Source organism: Oncorhynchus kisutch, linkage group LG19 (genome assembly GCF_002021735.2).
Source record: "Oncorhynchus kisutch isolate 150728-3 linkage group LG19, Okis_V2, whole genome shotgun sequence".
NCBI classification, from domain to species: domain Eukaryota; kingdom Metazoa; phylum Chordata; class Actinopteri; order Salmoniformes; family Salmonidae; genus Oncorhynchus; species Oncorhynchus kisutch.
Window position 1 is genome coordinate 54,278,418 of NC_034192.2, and position 19,794 is coordinate 54,298,211.

Consider the following 19,794-nt stretch of genomic DNA (forward strand, 5'->3'; position numbering starts at 1 on the left):
CAGAGAGAGACACACAGACACAGAGAGAGACACACAGACACAGAGAGAGACACAGAGACACAGAGAGAGACACACAGACACAGAGAGAAACACACAGACACAGAGAGAGACACACAGACACAGAGAGAGACACACAGACACAGAGAGAGACACACAGACACAGAGAGAGACAGATACACACAAAGAGAGAGACACACACACAGACACACAGAGACACAAAAAGACAGACACAAACACACAGAGAAAGACACACAGACACAGAGAGAGACACACAGACACAAAGAGACACACAGAGAGAGACACAGAGAGAGACACACAGTCACAGAAAGAGACATCCTTGCTGTCCCCAGTCTACCTGGCCATGCTGCTGCTCCAGTTTCAACTTCCACCTGACTGTGCTGCTGCTCTAGTTTCAACTGTTCTGCCTTATTACTATTCGACCATGCTGGTCATTTATGAACATTTGAACATCTTGACCATGTTCTGTTATAATCTCCACCCGGCACAGCCAGAAGAGGACTGGCCACCCCACATAGCCTGGTTCCTCTCTAGGTTTCTTCCTAGGTATTGGCCTTTCTAGGGAGTTTTTCCTAGCCACCGTGCTTCTCCACCTGCATTGCTTGCTGTTTGGGGTTTTAGGCTGGGTTTCTGTACAGCACTTTGAGATATCAGCTGATGTACGAAGGGCTATATAAATAAATTTGATTTGATTTGATTTGACATACACACACAGACACAGAGAGACACAGACACAAAGAGAGACACACAGACACACAGAGAGACACACAGACACAGAGAGAGACACACAGAGACACACAGACACAGAGAGACACAGAGACACAGCGAGAGAGACACAGAGAGACACAGAGAGAGACACACAGAGAGACACATAGAGAGACACACAGAGAGACACATAGAGAGACACACAGACACACAGAGAGACACACAGACACAGAGAGAGACATACAGACACACACACAGACACACAGAGACACACAGACACAGACAGGCACAGAGAGAGAGATACACAGACACAGAGAGAGACACACATAGACACAGAGAGAGCCAAACAGACACAGAGACACACACAGACACAGAGAGAGACACACAGACACAGAGAGAGACACACAGACACAGAGAGAGACACACAAACACAGAGAGAGACACACAGACACACACAGACACAGAGAGAGACACACAGACACACAGAGCGAGAGAGACACAGTCACAGAGAAAGACACACAGACACAGAGCGAGACACATAGACACAGAGAGAGACACACAGACACAGAGAGAGACACACAGAGAGAGACACACAGCCACAGAGAGAGACACAGAGAGAGACACACAGACACAGAGAGAGACACACAGTCACAGAGAGAGACAGACACAGAGAAACAGGAGTTGACCTGATGTGAGCCAGCTGTGGTCTGAAGGGAGGTCTGTATGGAGGAAGACTGTTCATGGAGTTATGACCAGAGTCTGACAGGTTCTCATCCTCCTGACTCAGACCACGCACTGACGCCACCACCTGTATCACAACATTAATACCAACTGTTATCATCATCCTTCCCAGCATCATCATCATCATCACCAGCATCATCATCACTATCATGATTACCAGCATCATCATCACCAGCATCATCATCACTATCATGATTACCAGCATTATCACTATCATCATCACCAGCATCATCATCACCGGTATCATAATCACCATCAATATGAAGTATCATCACCACCATAATAATCCGGGTACATTGGACAGTATTGATAAAGTCCCTTCCTGACGTTTTTAAAGAACACTAGTAACAGACACTGTACATTTTTCAGGACCAGACAGAAATCACCAGACTAAAACGGGCACCTTGGTTCCGCTGGAGGTGGGTCCTCCATGGCGGGAGGGTGAGGAGGAGGAAGAGGAGGTGGAGACAGCTCTAGGTGTGTGCGCGTAGGCCCGGTGGAGCCCGTTGGACAGGCCCTGGTCTGAGTCCTCTATCTTGGCAGGGTAGAGGTTCTGCATGGAACTGAAGTTCTTGGGTGTGACCAGCTTGAAGGCAGACGGCCTGGGAAGAGACTGGAGGGAGAGAGGAAGACTAGAAGAGTTAGTAGGTGAAACTGTCAGGTAAGAGAGAGAGAGATGCAAGGTAGAGTCAGACAGGGAGAGAGGTATAGAGAGACAGACAGGTAGAGAGGTATAGAGAGACAGACAGGTAGAGATGTATAGAGAAACAGACAGGTAGAGAGACAGACAGGTAGAGATGTATAGAGAGACAGACAGGTAGACATGTATAGAGAGACAGACAGGTAGAGAGGTATAGAGAGACAGACAGGTAGAGAGGTATAGAGAGACAGACAGGTAGAGAGGTATAGAGAGACAGACAGGTAGAGATGTATAGAGAGACAGACAGGTATAGATGTATAGAGACACAGACAGGTAGAGAGGTATAGAGAGACAGACAGGTAAAGAGGTATAGAGAGACAGACAGGTAGAGAGGTATAGAGAGACAGACAGGTAGAGATGTATATAGAGAGACAGGTAGAGAGGGGAGATGGTATGCTAGAGGTATAGAGAGACAGACAGGTAGAAAGGTATAGAGAGACAGACAGGGAGAGAGGTATAGAACCAGACAGGTAGAGAGGGGAGATGGTATGCTAGAGGTAGAGAGACAGACAGGCAGAGAGGTTTAGAGAGACAGACAGGTAGAAAGGTATAGAGAGACAGACAGGTAGAAAGGTACAGAGAGACAGGTAGAGAGGGGAGATGGTATGCTAGAGGTATAGAGAGATAGACAGGTAGAGAGGTATAGAGAGACAGACAGGTAAAGAAGTATAGAGAGACAGACAGGTAGAGAGGTTTAGAGAGACAGACAGGTAGAGAGGTTTAGAGAGACAGACAGGTAAAGAGGTTTAGAGAGACAGATAGGTAGAGAGGTATAGAGAGACAGACAGGTAGAGAGGTATAGAGAGAGACGGGTAGAGGGGATATGGCATGCTGGAGGTATAGAGAGACAGACAGGTAGAGAGGGGAGATGGCATGCTGGAGGTATAGAGAGACAGGCAGGTAGAGGGGGGAGATGGCATGCTGGAGGTATAGAGAGACAGACAGGTAGAGGGGAGATGGCATGCTGGAGGTATAGAGAGACAGACAGGTAGAGGGGGGAGATGGCATGCTGGAGGTATAGAGAGAGAGACAGGTAGAGAGGTATAGAGAGACAGACAGGTAGAGGGGGGAGATGGCATGCTGGAGGTATAGAGAGAGACGGGTAGAGGGGATATGGCATGCTGGAGGTAAAGAGAGACAGACAGGTAGAGGGGGGATATGGCATGCTGGAGGTATAGAGAGACAGGCAGGTAGAGGGGGGAGACGGCATGCTGGAGGTAGAGAGACAGACAGGTAGAGTGGTATAGAGAGACAGACAGGTAGAGGGGGGAGATGGCATGCTGGATGTATAGAGAGAGACGGGTAGAGGGGAGATGGCATGCTGGAGGTATAGAGAGAAAGACAGGTAGAGGGGGGAGATGGCATGCTGGAGGTATAGAGAGACAGACAGGTGGAGAGGAGAGATGGCATGCTGGAGGTATAGAGAGACAGACAGGTAGAGAGGGGAGATGGCATGCTGGAGGTAGAGAGACAGACAGGTAGAGAGGTATAGAGAGAGACGGGTAGAGGGGATATGGCATGCTGGAGGTATAGAGAGACAGACAGGTAGAGGGGGGAGATGGCATGCTGGAGGTATAGAGAGACAGACAGGTAGAGAGGGGAGATGGCATGCTGGAGGTAGAGAGACAGACAGGTAGAGAGGGGAGATGGCATGCTGGAGGTATAGAGAGACAGACATGTAGAGGGGGGAGATGGCATGCTGGAGGTAGAGAGACAGACAGGTAGAGAGGTATAGAGAGACAGACAGGTAGAGGGGGGAGATGGCATGCTGGAGGTATAGAGAGAGACGGGTAGAGGGGATATGGCCTGCTGGAGGTATAGAGAGACAGACAGGTAGAGGGGGGAGATGGCATGCTATAGGTATAGAGAGAGAGACAGGTAGAGAGGGGAGATGGCATGCTGGAGGTAGAGAGACAGACAGGTAGAGGGGGGAGATGGCATGCTGGAGGTATAGAGAGACAGACAGGTAGAGGGGGGAGATGGCATGCTGGAGGTATAGAGAGACAGACAGGTAGAGGGGAGATGGCATGCTGGAGGTATAGAGAGACAGACAGGTAGAGGGGGGAGATGGCATGCTGGAGGTAGAGAGACAGACAGGTAGAGAGGTATAGAGAGACAGACAGGTAGAGGGGGGAGATGGCATGCTGGAGGTATAGAGAGACAAACAGGTAGAGGGGGGAGATGGCATGCTGGAGGTATAGAGAGACAGGCAGGTAGATGGGAGATGGCATGCTGGAGGTATAGAGAGACAGACAGGTAGAGGGGAGATGGCATGCTGGAGGTATAGAGAGACAGACAGGTAGAGAGGGGAGATGGCATGCTGGAGGTATAGAGAGACAGGCAGGTAGATGGGAGATGGCATGCTGGAGGTATAGAGAGACAGACAGGTAGAGGGGAGATGGCATGCTGGAGGTATAGAGAGACAGACAGGTAGAGAGGGGAGATGGCATGCTGGAGGTATAGAGAGACAGACAGGTAGAGAGGTATAGAGAGACAGACAGATAGAGGGGGGAGATGGCATGCTGGAGGTATAAAGAGACAGACAGGTAGAGAGGTATAGAGAGACAGACAGGTAGAGGGGGGAGATGGCAGGCTGGAGGTATAACGAGACAGACAGGGAGAGAGGGGAGATGGCATGCTGGAGGTATGGAGAGACAGACAGGTAGAGAGGGAAGATGGCATGCTGGAGCATTAGAGAGACAGACAGGTAGAGAGGTAGAGAGAGACAGACAGGGAGAGAGGGGAGATGGCATGCTGGAGGTATAGAGAGACAGACAGTTAGAGAGAGACAGCTTTTTTTAAGAAGAGTCTAATGTTAAAATGTGTTATTGTTGCTAAAATAATGGATAAAAAAGATAACTGTTCATTCCTATACAGTATGTTGTCCCAGTGATATCACACCTATACAGTATGTTGTCCCAGTGATATCACACCTATACAGTATGTTGTCCCAGTGATATCATACCTATACAGTATGTTGTCCCAGTGATACCATTCCTATACAGTAAGTTGTCCCAGTGATATCACACCTATACAGTATGTTGTCCCAGTGATATCACACCTATACAGTATGTTGTCCCAGTGATATCACACCTATACAGTATGTTGTCCCAGTGATATCATTCCTATACAGTATGTTGTCCCAGTGATATCACACCTATACAGTATGTTGTCCCAGAGATATCACACCTATACAGTATGTTGTCCCAGAGATATCACACCTATACAGTATGTTGTCCCAGTGATATCATACCTATACAGTATGTTGTCCCAGTGATATCATACCTATACAGTATGTTGTCCCAGTGATATCACACCTATACAGTATGTTGTCCCAGTGATATCACACCTATGCAGTATGTTGTCCCAGTGATATCATACCTATACAGTATGTTGTCCCAGTGATATCACACCTATACAGTATGTTGTCCCAGTGATATCATACCTATACAGTATGTTGTCCCAGTGATATCACACCTATACAGTATGTTGTCCCAGTGATATCATACCTATATGTTGTCCCAGAGATATCACACCTATACAGTATGTTGTCCCAGTGATATCATACCTATATGTTGTCCCAGTGATATCATACCTATATGTTGTCCCAGTGATATCATACCTATATGTTGTCCCAGTGATATCATACCTATACAGTATGTTGTCCCAGAGATATCATACCTATATGTTGTCCCAGTGATATCATACCTATATGTTGTCCCAGTGATATCATACCTATACAGTATGTTGTCCCAGGGATATCATCCCTATATGTTGTCCCAGGGATATCATACCTATATGTTGTCCCAGTGATATCATACCTATATGTTGTCCCAGTGATATCATACCTATACAGTATGTTGTCCCAGGGATATCATCCCTATATGTTGTCCCAGGGATATCATACCTATATGTTGTCCCAGTGATATCATACCTATATGTTGTCCCAGTGATATCATACCTATATGTTGTTCCAGGGATATCATACCTATATGTTGTCCCAGTGATATCATAACTATAAAGTATGTTGTCCCAGGGATATCATCTCTATATGTTGTCCCTGGGATATCATACCTATATGTTGTCCCAGGGATATCATACCTATACAGTATGTTGTCCCAGTGATATCATAACTATAAAGTATGTTGTCCCAGGGATATCAACCCTATATGTTGTCCTAGTGATATCATACCTATAAAGTATGTTGTCCCAGGGATATCAACCCTATATGTTGTCCCAGGGATATCATACCTATAAAGTATGTTGTCCCAGGGATATCATCGTCCCAGGGATATCATCCCTATATGTAGTCCCAGGGATATCATACCTATACAGTATGTTGTCCCAGGGATATCAACCCTATATGTTGTCCCAGGGATATCATACCTATAAAGTATGTTGTCCCAGGGATATCATCGTCCCAGGGATATCATCCCTATATGTAGTCCCAGGGATATCATACCTATACAGTATGTTGTCCCAGGGATATCATCGTCCCAGGGATATCATCCCTATATGTAGTCCCAGGGATATCATACCTATACATTATGTTGTCCCAGGGATATCATCCCTATATGTTGTCCCAGGGATATCATACCTATAAAGTATGTTGTCCCAGGGATATCATCGTCCCAGGGATATCATCCCTATATGTAGTCCCAGGGATATCATACCTATACAGTATGTTGTCCCAGGGATATCATCGTCCCAGGGATATCATCCCTATATGTTGTCCCAGGGATATCATACCTATACATTATGTTGTCCCAGGGATATCATCCCTATATGTTGTCCCAGGGATATCATACCTATACATTATGTTGTCCCAGGGATATCAACCCTATATGTTGTCCCAGGGATATCATACCTATAAAGTATGTTGTCCCAGGGATATCATCGTCCCAGGGATATCATCCCTATATGTTGTCCCAGGGATATCATACCTATAAAGTATGTTGTCCCAGGGATATCATCGTCCCAGGGATATCATCCCTATATGTTGTCCCAGGGATATCATACCTATAAAGTATGTTGTCCCAGGGATATCATACCTATATGTTGTCCCAGGGATATCATACCTATAAAGTATGTTGTCCCAGGGATATCATCCCTATATGTTGTCCCAGGGATATCACACCTATATGTTGTCCCAGGGATATCATCCCTATATGTTGTCCCAGGGATATCACACCTATATGTTGTCCCAGGGATATCATACCTATATGTTGTCCCAGGGATATCATACCTATAAAGTATGTTGTCCCAGTGATATCAACCCTATATGTTGTCCCAGGGATATCATACCTATAAAGTATGTTGTCCCAGGGATATCATCGTCCCAGGGATATCATCCCTATATGTAGTCCCAGGGATATCATACCTATACAGTATGTTGTCCCAGGGATATCATCGTCCCAGGGATATCATCCCTATATGTTGTCCCAGGGATATCATACCTATACATTATGTTGTCCCAGGGATATCAACCCTATATGTTGTCCCAGGGATATCATACCTATAAAGTATGTTGTCCCAGGGATATCATCGTCCCAGGGATATCATCCCTATATGTTGTCCCAGGGATATCATCCCTATATGTTGTCCCAGGGATATCATACCTATACATTATGTTGTCCCAGGGATATCATCGTCCCAGGGATATCATCCCTATATGTTGTCCCAGGGATATCATACCTATACATTATGTTGTCCCAGGGATATCAACCCTATATGTTGTCCCAGGGATATCATCCCTATATGTTGTCCCAGGGATATCATCCCTATATGTTGTCCCAGGGATATCATACCTATACATTATGTTGTCCCAGGGATATCATCCCTATATGTTGTCCCAGGGATATCAACCCTATATGTTGTCCCAGGGATATCATCCCTATATGTTGTCCCAGGGATATCATCCCTATATGTTGTCCCAGGGATATCATACCTATACATTATGTTGTCCCAGGGATATCATCCCTATATGTTGTCCCAGGGATATCAACCCTATATGTTGTCCCAGGGATATCATCCCTATATGTTGTCCCAGGGATATCATCCCTATACATTATGTTGTCCCAGGGATATCAACCCTATATGTTGTCCCAGGGATATCATTATTCTTCTTACCTTCTCATATTTCTCTCTAATGGGCAGTGAGTTCTTTGACACGCCCACCTCAGTTCTGTCTTTGTGGTAGATCTTGATGTGTTCCTCCTCATGTCCGTGCTCTCTCTTCATGGACTGCATGCTGGAGAAGATGTCCTTCCTACTGCTGCCTGGGCCGCTACCCCGCTTTGGCCTCTTTCCTGGTGGGGATCATTATAAAGGTTTTCATTCAGGTTTCAAGTCATTTGATAACCAATCAAGTCAATTGATAACCTGTTCTCCTGAGCGATAACAGCTTGTTATGAAAATGATTTATATTTGAGTGTGCAAGAAAGGTTCTTCACTGTACTGAGGCATGTGATATTAAAACTTGAAACAAATGAAAATGATTTTGATTTCATCAAGCTACAACTATATTGTAATAGCCTACTTCCCAAATATAGTCAAAACCTCCTACCAGCTCACTGTGTGTGGCAGTAGCACTACCACCACTATAGAATCACAGGTGATGTTATTACCCAAGAGCATCATTAATGCCTCCTATTTGAAACAGACAACTCTGTACTGCTTTGTCTGCACTTTATGGAATACATAGACTCTCTACTATAAAACCCATCTGGGTGATGAAACACGGCAGCCATCTTTTGCCTATCAGAGTGTTCACTAACCTGGTGATGTTGATAAAACACAGCAGCCATTTTGTGCCTATCAGAGAGTTCACTAACCTTGTGATGTTGATGAAACACAGCAGCCATTTTGTGCCTATCAGAGAGTTCACTAACCTGGTGATGTTGATGAAACACGGCAGCCATTTTAAGAGCATCAGAGAGCTCACTAACCTGGTAATGTTGAGGTAGTTGAGCAACTCTCTCTGGTTGAAACCTTTCTTTAATATCCTGTTGGTCTGCCTGGGTCCCACCTGGGGCACGGCCCGGCTGCCTTTAGCTGGGGACGCGTCTGGGCGCTCCACTAGGCTGCCTACACTACCCATACTGAACCGGTCCAATAGGGCTGTGGACCGGGTAGGGGTCGGGATGGGATCACGGAATGTCTTGCTGGGGTTGCGGGTCAGAGGAAGGGTTTGGACCGATGTTGCCATTGGTTACAGGACAGGGTGGCCCCGCAGGGAACTCTTGAGGTAGAGGAGAGAAGAGGAAGAACGAGGTTGAAAAACAGAGAATGGATATAAACCAACTGTCATCTGATTCAGAACCCTGTAAAATATCATAAACCATTATCACCATGACAACTTCCTATTCACCTTCTAACTGTACTCTGTAATATCTTATCTCTGTAATATCTTATGTCTGTAATATCTTATCTCTTTGACAATAAACCATCTTATCCAAGACCAAGTTGTTTACAGTATGTCTTCAGCTGTCTGTCTGTCTGTCTGTCTGTCTGTCTGTCTGTCTGTCTGTCTGTCTGTCTGTCGGTCCCATTCCCTCTGTCTTCCTCAGTATTTCCCCGTAGCCTTTCCCCTAGTTACCAGTCTGTTGTTGATGTGCATTCCAGTCATACTCCTCCTGTATTTTTCCCTGTCTGGCTTCATATCTCCTCTCTCAGAGCGTGACTTGACATGTGGCTCCTCTGTGATCAGCTGTGTGTGTGTGTCCCGAGGCAGTTTTGTGCAGTCAGTGACCCACCTAAAACCTTTAGAATAAACCCACCTAAGCTGTGATCTAGTCTTAATAAATGAGTCCCATAGTGCAAAGCCACACAGCAACACAACCGTATGGTTCAACCACGCTCAACTACTAGCTTCTCAAAGAACCAAAACACTTTCCTAGTTATTAACACTTCAAAATCCCAAATAATGCATCAACCTCCTGCCAGAGACATCTCATGCATTTTTTTAATTATAAAAATGAGAAGTAAGCTAAAAGAGAAGATCACAGATGTAGAGTGTAGTATGTATGTGTAGTGTGTGGGTAGAGTGTCTGTGTGTGTGTGTGTGAGAGCCTCTTGGGGAAGAGGAGCAGATAACATATGCACCACCAGAAGCCTGTTATGTAACTGTGTGTGTGTGTGTGTGTGTGTGTGTGTGTGTGTGTGTGTGTGTGTGTGTGGACTGAGGGAGGGAGAGAGAGAAGCGAGGACGGAAGGAGGGAGAGAGAGAGAGAGAAGTGTGGACGGAGGGAGGGAGAAAGAAGTGTGAACGGAAGGAGGGAGAGAGAGAGAGAAGCATGAACAGAGGGAGGGAGAAAGGGAGAGAGAAGTGTGAACAGAGGGAGGGAGAGAGAGAGAAGTGTGGACGGAGAGAGGGAGAGAGAGAGAGAGAAGTGTGGACGGAAGGCGGGAGAGAGAGAGAAGTGTGGACGGAGGGAGGGAGAGAGAGAGACGCGTGAACAGAGGGAGGGAGAGAGAGAGAGAAGTGTGGATGGAAGGAGGGAGAGAGAGAGAAGCGTGGACGGAGGGAGGGAGAGAGAGAGAGAGAGAGAGAGAGAGAGAGAGAGAGAGAGAGAGAGAGAGAGAAGTGTGGACGGAAGGAGGGAGAAAGAGAGAGAGAGAAGTGTGAACGGAAGGAGGGAGAGAGAGAGAGAGAGAAGTGTGAACGGAGGGAGGGAGAGAGAGAGAGAGAGAGAAGTGTGGACGGAAGGAGGGAGAGAGAGAGAAGTATGGACGGAAGGAGGGAGGGAGAGAGAGAGAGAAGTGTGGACAGAGGGAGGGAGAAAGAGAGAGAGAGAAGTGTGAACCGAGGGAGGGAGAGAGAGAGAGAGAGAGAAGTGTGGACGGAAGGAGGGAGAGAGAGAGAGAGAAGTGTGGACGGAGGGAGGGAGGGAGAGAGAGAAGTGTGGACGGAGGGAGGGAGAGAGAGAAGTGTGAACAGAGGGAGGGAGAGAGAGAAGTGTGGACGGAGGCAGGGAGAGAGAGAGAGAAGTGTGGATGGAGGGAGGGAGGGAGAGAGAGAGAGAAGTGTGGACGGAGGGAGGGAGAGAGAGAGAGAGAAGTGTGGACGGAGGGAGGGAGAGAGAGAAGTGTGGACGGAGGGAGGGAGAGAGAGAAGTGTGGACGGAGGGAGGGAGAGAGAGAAGTGTGAACAGAGGGAGGGAGAGAGAGAAGTGTGGACAGAGGGAGGGAGAGAGAGGTGTGAACCGAGGGAGAGAGAGAGAGAGAGAGAGAGAGAGAGAGAGAAGCGTGGACGGAAGGAGGGAGAGAGAGAGAAGCATGGATGGAGGGAGGGTGAGAGAGATAGAGAAGCGTGGACAGAGGGAGAGAAGTGTGAACGGAAAGAGAGAGAGAGAGAAGTGTGGACAGAGGGAGAGAAGTGTGAACGGAAAGAGAGAGAGAGAGAAGCGTGGACGGAGGGAGAGAAGTGTGAACGGAAAGAGAGAGAGAGAGAAGCGTGGACGGAGGGAGGGAGAAGCTGTGAGATCTCCTATTGGAAAAGCTACCAGGTTTAGAATGTCAATACCAAAGTAAGTAATGATCCAAGCCCTGTGCTCGTTGATGGAGTGTGTGTGTGTGTGTGTGTGTGTGTGTGTTACTGATGTCTACTGATGCAATAACTTGAGGGGGTAGGTGGTAGGGTAAAAAATCATTTTAGGCCTTGGCCACAAATCTTGTGTGGACTGGATAAATGTTCCGTCCAGTTGTTTTCAGTAATTGGCCTCTACTGGGCAAGCCAGGAGGCAAACACAGATTTACACCCATCGGCTTCCCAAGGCAGGGTCCTTGACACACACAGACACACTCATATTCTCTCTCTCTACAACCTGTAGGCTCGTCTGTGTCTGGCCCGAAAAACCAGCTTGTACTGTAACAGAACAGTCCCCTGTCCTCTACTACCGCTATAACATGTTTCCTTAGAACTAGTGGACTATCATTTTCTCTCACACACACACACACACACACACACACACACACACACACACACACACACACACACACACACACACACACACACACACACACACACACACACACACAAACACAAACACACACACACACAGCTTCTAATTAACTTGGAAGGTTAATTGAAAGCTACAACATTGATTTATGTTCGTAACAAACTGTGTTATTTTCGTTTCAAAGGTGTCAACTTTGGCAAACATGAACAGAACATCAAAGTTCAGTTGGTGGGGAGCTATAGGTAGAAGTAAAAACGGATTATTAGGTTGAGGTTAGGCTATGTTCTCTACCAAACGGTGACGCACTGCAGTCTGTTGTCTCATTTGTTTGTTACTAGAGGAGAAGACGTTTCAAAGCTGAAAGATTGAAATTGAGTCAGCAGCATACCACCCTACTACATACCACTACTGGCTTGCCTCTGAAGCTAAGCAGGGTGGATCCTGGTTGGTCCTGGATGGGAGGCGGGCCAGTAGGAGGCCAATTAGAATTTCTCACATGGAATAGCCTTCATTTCTCAGAACAAGAATAGAATGACTAGTTTCAGAAGAAAGGTCTTTCTGGCAAATGTTGAGCCTGTAATCAAACCCACAAATGCTGATGCTCCAGATACTCAACTAGTCTGAAGAAGGCCAGTTGTATTGCTTCTTTAATTAGACAACAGTTTTCAGCAGTGCTAACATAATTGCAAAATGGTTGTCTAATGATCAATTAGCCTTTTAAAATGATAAACTTGTATTAACTAGCACAATGTGCCATTGGAACACAGGAGTGATGATTGTTGATAATGGGCCTCTGTACGCCTATGTAGATATTCCATAAAACATTAACCGTTTCCAGATACAATAGTCATTTACTACATTAATAATGTCTACACTTTATTTCTGATCAATTTGATGTTATTTTAATGGACATTTGTTTTTGCTTTTCTTTCAAAAACAAGGACATTTCTAAGTGACCACAAACTTTTGAACGGTAGTGTATATATATCCCAAAGCCCCAGGGCAGTGATTGGGGACATTGCCCAGTGTAGGGTGCTGTCTTTCGGATGGTATGTTAAACAGGTTTCCTGACTCTCTGTGGTCACTAAAGATCCCATGGCACTTATTATAAGAGTAGGGGTGTTAACCCTGGTGTCCTGGTTAAATTCCCAATATGGCCTTCATACCATTATGGTCACCTATTCATCCACAGCTAACAATTGGCTCATTCATCCCTGTAACTATTCCTCAAGTCATTGCTGTAAATGAGAAAGTGTTCAGTTAAATAAATGAAACGCATTGAAGAACGTTTCATTGCTGTTGGACGTCCACTATGATATAATAAACACCTGACTGACCCTCCTAAGTGTCTGTCTGTGAAAATAACACCCAGGTTAAACACTTATACATCCACTTGAACTGGGGAAAGTCAACCACTACTAGCCAGGTCACTACTGCTGTCTGAGACAGACTGAAGCAGAGAGAGGAGATCGGACAAATTCCAGAGATGCTTTACACAACACCAGCTCAGACACGTCCATTACCCACGTACACAGACTCAAAGCCTGGCTTATACACAGACTCAAAGCCTGGCTTATACACAGATTCAAAGCCTGGCTTATACACAGATTCAAAGCCTGGCTTATACACAGACTCAACGCCTGGCTTATTCACAGACTCATTATACGCAGACTCAAAGCCTGGCTTATACACAGACTCAATGCCTGGCTTATTCACAGACTCAATGCCTAGCTTATACACAGACTCAACGCCTAGTTTATACACAGACTCAACGCCTGGTTTATACACAGACTCAAAGCCTGGCTTATTCACAGACTCATTATACACAGACTCAAAGCCTGGCTTATACACAGACTCAAAGCCTGGCTTATACACAGACTCAAAGCCTGGCTTATACACAGACTCAACGCCTGGCTTATACACAGACTCAACGCCTGGCTTATACACAGACTCAACGCCTGGTTTATACACAGACTCAAAGCCTGTTCACATTAGTGGGAAAACTGTAGCATAGCCTGCTTTCTGGGTCACATTTAAACCAGCCCCACACACACTGATATGTTTTCCCTCTCACACACGCACAGGCACACGCTGCCAGCCAGCCTGCTGTGAGATGCTGAGGGTCCACAGGGGTTTGACTCAGCAAGGCACTCCTCTTTGCCAGCTGTCACTCACAACCTGAGGAAATTACATACTGGAGCTGTAATTAATGACAGTGGATGTCACATTAGAGGTGTACATGGAAAACTTCAGCTCTATAAAAATGAGATTTTCCTCTTTGTATATTTGGAAGTATAACTGTTTCTATTGTGGTAAAAAGTGATGTCAGAGAACCTTGTTAGGCATCAGAGTAACATACATATCTACTAGAGGTCGACCGATTAATCGGAATGGCTGATTAATTAGGGGCGAGTTCAAGTTTTCATAACAATCGGAAATTGGTATTTTTGGGCGCCGATTTGCGAAAAAAATTAAATAAATTGTACATTTTTTAAAATACCTTTATTTAACGAGGCAAGTCAGTTAAGAACACATTCTTATTTTCAATGAAGGCCAAGGAACAGTGGGTTAACTGCCTTGTTCAGGGGCAGAACGACAGATTTTTACCATGTCAGCTCGGGGGATTAAAATTTACAGTTAACTAGTCCAACGCAATAACGACCTGCCTCTCTCTCGTTGCACTCCCGGAGGAGAGTGCCTGTAAGCCAAGGTAAGTTGCTAGCTAGCATTAAACTTATCTTATAAAAAACAATCAATCATAATCACTAGTTAACTAACTACACATGGTTGATGATATTACTATCAGTGTAGTGTGTCCTACGTTGCATATAATCTGACTGAGCATACAAGCATACAAGTATCTGACTGAGCGGTGGTAGGCAGAAGCAGGTGTGGAAACATACACTTTCGTGCGTTTTGCCAGCAGCTCTTCGTTGTGTGTCAAGCATTGCGCTGTTTATGACTTCAAACCTATCAACTCCCGAGATGTGGCTGGTGTAACCGAAGTGAAATGGCTAGCTAGTTAGCACGCGCTAATAGCGTTTCAAACTTCACTCGCTGTGAGCCTGTGGTTGTTTCCCTTGCTCTGCATGGGTAACGCTGCTTCGAGGGTGGCTGTTGTCGTTGTGTGGCTGGTTCGAGCCCAGGGAGGAGCGAGGAGAGGGACGGAACCTATACTGTTACACTGGCAATACTAAATTGCCTATAAGAACATCCAATAGTCAAAGGTTAATGAAATACAAATGGTATTGAGGGAAATAGTCCTATAATTCCTATAATAACTACAATCTAAAACTTCTTACCTGGGAATATTGAAGACTCATGTTAAAAGGAACTACCAGCTTTCATATGTTCTGAGCAAGGAACTGGAACGTTAGCTTTCTTACACAGCACATATTCCACTTTTACTTTCTTCTCCAACACTTGTTCTCTTCTTGTTTTTGCATTATTTAAACCAAATTGAACATGTTTCATTATTTACTTGAGGCTAAAATGATTTTATTGATGTATTATATTAAGTTAAAATAAGTGTTCATTGAGTATTATTGTAATTGTCATTATTATTATTAACCGGTATCGGCTTTTTTGGTCCTCCAATAATCGGCATCGACGTTGAAAAATCATGATCGGTCAACCTCTAATATCTACCCTGTATCAGAGTAACACACATATCTACTCTGCATCATAGTTAAATACACATCTACCCTGCATCAGAGTAACATACACATCTACCCTGCATCAGAGTAACATACATATCTACCCTGCATCAGAGTAACATACATATCTACCCTTCATCAGAGTAACATACATATCTACCCTGCATCAGAGTAACATACACATCTACCCTGCAGAGTAACATACATATCTACCCTGCATCAGAGTAACATACATATCTACCCTGCATCAGAGTAACATACATATCTACCCTGCATCAGAGTAACATACATATCTACCCTGCATCAGAGTAACATACATATCTACCCTGCATCAGAGTAACATACATATCTACCCTGCATCAGAGTAACACACATATCTACCCTGCATCAGAGTAACATACATATCTACCCTTCATCAGAGTAACATACATATCTACCCTGCATCAGAGTAACACACATATCTACCCTGCATCAGAGTTAGTCCGCTCAGATGTAATATGGCCGACAGATGGTTGAGCAGTGTCTAATGGTGTAATGACTGAGTCTGTATACTGACTGTGTAGTGCTGCAGGGCACAGCAGGAGAGATCAGAACACAGCACTAACCCTCTAATCAGCAGGTTAGTCATTATAGAGTAGATGGGAGACATAGACTGCATCCCAAATGGCACCCTATTCACCAATAGGGCTCTAGTCAAAACTAGTGCACTATATAGGGAATAGGGTGCCATTTGGGACACAAAACAGACATACGTACATACTGTCATAAATCCTTTTTCCATTTACTGAATGTGAAGGATGACATGACAGCCTGGTATGTGTCTGTATCCTACTTGGTCATGTAATAAATTGCCTCTATTGTGTAAAATAGGACCCATCATTCTTAATGTGTAATATTATATTGTCAAAAATATGTAAAATAGAACCCATAATTATTAATGTGTAATATCAGGGTCAGAACAGCCTACTATGTCTTATAGCTGATAATTACAACACAGCAGTCTTTCTATACAGACTCCCCACGGAACTGTCTGCTTCAATATAGCTGAGGCTCAATGGGCCCGATTCTCCAGATACAGGCTCTATTGCAAGGCTTGTTCAAGTCCACACTGGGACTATTCTGCTGGAGAGATGAGGTGGTACTGGAACTATTCTGATGGAGAGATGAGGTGGTACTGAAACTATTCTGATGGAGAGATGAGGTGGTACTGAAACTATTCTGATGGAGAGATGAGGTGGCACTGAAACTATTCTGATGGAGAGATGAGGTGGTACTGGAGAGATGAGGTGGTACTGAAACTATTCTGATGGAGAGATGAGGTGGTACTGGAACTAGTCTGATGGAGAGATGGGGTGGTACTGGAACTATTCTGATGGAGAGATGAGGTGGTACTGGAACTATTCTGATGGAGTGATGAGGTGGTACTGGAACTATTCAGCTGGAGAGATGAGGTGGTACTGGAACTATTCAGCTGGAGAGATGAGGTGGTACTGGAACTATTCTGATGGAGAGATGAGGTGGTACTGAAACTATTCTGATGGAGAGATGGGATGGTACTGGAGAGATGAGGTGGTACTGGAACTATTCTGATGGAGAGATGGGATGGTACTGGAGAGATGAGGTGGTACTGAAACTATTCTGCTGGAGAGATGAGGTGGTACTGGAACTATTCTGATGGAGAGATGAGGTGGTACTGGAGAGATGAGGTGGTACTGGAACTATTCTGCTGGAGAGATGAGGTGGTACTGGAGAGATGAGGTGGTACTGAAACTATTCTGCTGGAGAGATGAGGTGGTACTGGAACTATTCTGATGGAGAGATGAGGTGGTACTGGAGAGATGAGGTGGTACTGGAACTATTCTGCTGGAGAGATGAGGTGGTACTGGAACTATTCTGATGGAGAGATGAGGTGGTACTGAAGAGATGAGGTGGTACTGGATAATTTGGAGAGAACTTACAAGTAAACACAGACTAGACGAGAGGCACACTGCTGCATGGAGACAGAAGCGCACACACACACACACACACACACACACACACACACACACACACACACACACACACACACACACACACACACACACACACACACACACACACACACACACACACACACACACACACACACACACACACACACACACACACACACACACACACACCAGCTATACCCATTTGCTTTGTTAATGTCAACATATGTTTCCCAAGCCAATAAAGAACATTCAATTGATACTCTTTCTCAGACACACTGACACATATTCAAATTATATTGTTGGAATTATTGATGGATCCTTGCAGTGTTTGACCATTGTGGTCCAGGCTGAGCATGATCTCTGTGGAATCCAACTGAATTATTGGATGCCAGAGAACAGTACTAACGAGACAGGGGTTAACCAGGGAGAAGGGCTCCATGACCAGGCTGGAATCATCTATTGATTACTATCTGACGGCGCAAACACACACCGTACGGACACACACACACACACACACACACACACACACACACACACACACACATTGATTGATGGCATTTGACTGATGTTTTACTTAATAATGTTTTACAGAGATACAGAGAAAGAGAGAGAGAGAGAGAGAGAGAGAGAGAGAGAGAGAGAGAGAAAATCCTCCGCATTATCATTAACAGCAGACTCGTACATTTCCTCAATGAAAACAATGTACTGAGCAAATGTCAAATTGGCTTTTTGCACACCCTAATTGACAACCAAACAAACCAAAACAAAGGCTAAATCTTCTCATGCTTTGTTGATTTAAAAAAGCCTTCGACTCAATTTGGCATGAGGTTCTGCTATACAAACTGATGGAAAGTGGTGTTGGGGGTAAAACATACAACATTATAAAATCCATGTACACAAACAACAAGTGTGAGGTTAAAATGGGCAAAAACACACACATTTCATCCCACAGGGCCGTGGGGTGAGACAGCGATGCAGCTTAAGCTCCACCCTCTTCAACATATGGGGCGGCAGGGTAGCCTAGTGGTTAGAGCGTTGGACTAGTAACCGGAAGGTTGCAAGTTCAAACCCTGAGCTGACAAGGTACAAAATCTGTCGTTCTGCCCCTGAACAGGCAGTTAACCCACTGTTCCTAGGCCGTCCTTGAAAATAAGAATTTGTTCTTAACTGACTTGCCTAGTTAAATAAAGGTAAAAAATATATATATATATATATCAACGAATTGGCGCGGGCACTAGAAAAGTCTGCAGCACCCGGCCTCATCCTATAAGAATATGAAGTCAAACATCTACTGTTTGCTGATGATCTGGTGCTTCTGTCCCCAACAAAGGAGGGTCTACAGCAGCACCTAGATATTCTGCACAGATTCTGCCAGACCGGGGCCCTGACAGAAAATCTCAGTATGACCAAAATAATGGTGTTCCAAAAAAGGTCCCGAGAGCACACAAAAAACTATACATACCTTGGCCTAAACATCAGCGCCACAGGTAACTTCCACAAAGCTGTGAACGATCTGAGATACAAGGCAATAAATTCAACATACCGATTAGGATCTGGCTAAAAATACTTGAATCAGTCATAGAGCCCATTGCCCTTTATGGTTGTGAGGTCTGGGGTCCGCTCACCAACCAAGACTTCACAAAATGGGACAAACACCAAATTGAGACTCTGCATGCAGAACAAAGCCATCACATTGAGAGAGATGAACCTGGAGAAGAGTCCCCTAAGCAAGCTGGTCCTGGGGCTCTGTTCACAAACAAACACACCCCACAGAGCCCCAGGACAGCAGCACAATTAGACCCAACCAAATCATGAGAAAACATAAAGATAATTACTTGACACATTGGAAAGAATTAACAAAAAAACAGAGCAAACTAGAATGCTATTTGGCCCTAAACAGAGAGTACACAGCGGCAGAGTACCTGACCACTGTGACTGACCCAAAATTAAGGAAGCTTTGACTATGTACAGACTCAGTGAGCATAGCCATGCTATTGAGAAAGGCCGCCGTAGGCAGACATGGCTCTCAAGAGAAGACAGGC

General features: G+C 45.2%; 1 protein-coding gene across 3 annotated transcripts in view; it reads right to left on the reverse strand.

Annotated features, from left to right (window-relative positions):
* LOC109910201 (NEDD4-binding protein 3-A) overlaps positions 1-19,794 on the reverse strand; it is a 57,255-nt gene that overhangs the window by 6,084 nt on the left and 31,377 nt on the right. For 2 of the 3 annotated variants that reach the window (XM_031797630.1, XM_031797631.1), the window contains exons 2-5: positions 9,112-9,404; positions 8,294-8,472; positions 1,868-2,077; positions 1,410-1,531 (exon numbers count right to left, since the gene is read on the reverse strand). In XM_031797630.1, coding sequence (XP_031653490.1) covers positions 1,410-1,531; positions 1,868-2,077; positions 8,294-8,413 — 452 coding nt within the window. In that variant the 5' untranslated portion in view covers positions 8,414-8,472; positions 9,112-9,404. The remainder of the gene's footprint in view (positions 1-1,409; positions 1,532-1,867; positions 2,078-8,293; positions 8,473-9,111; positions 9,405-19,794) is intronic. The other variant, XM_031797632.1, reaches the window with a different exon arrangement.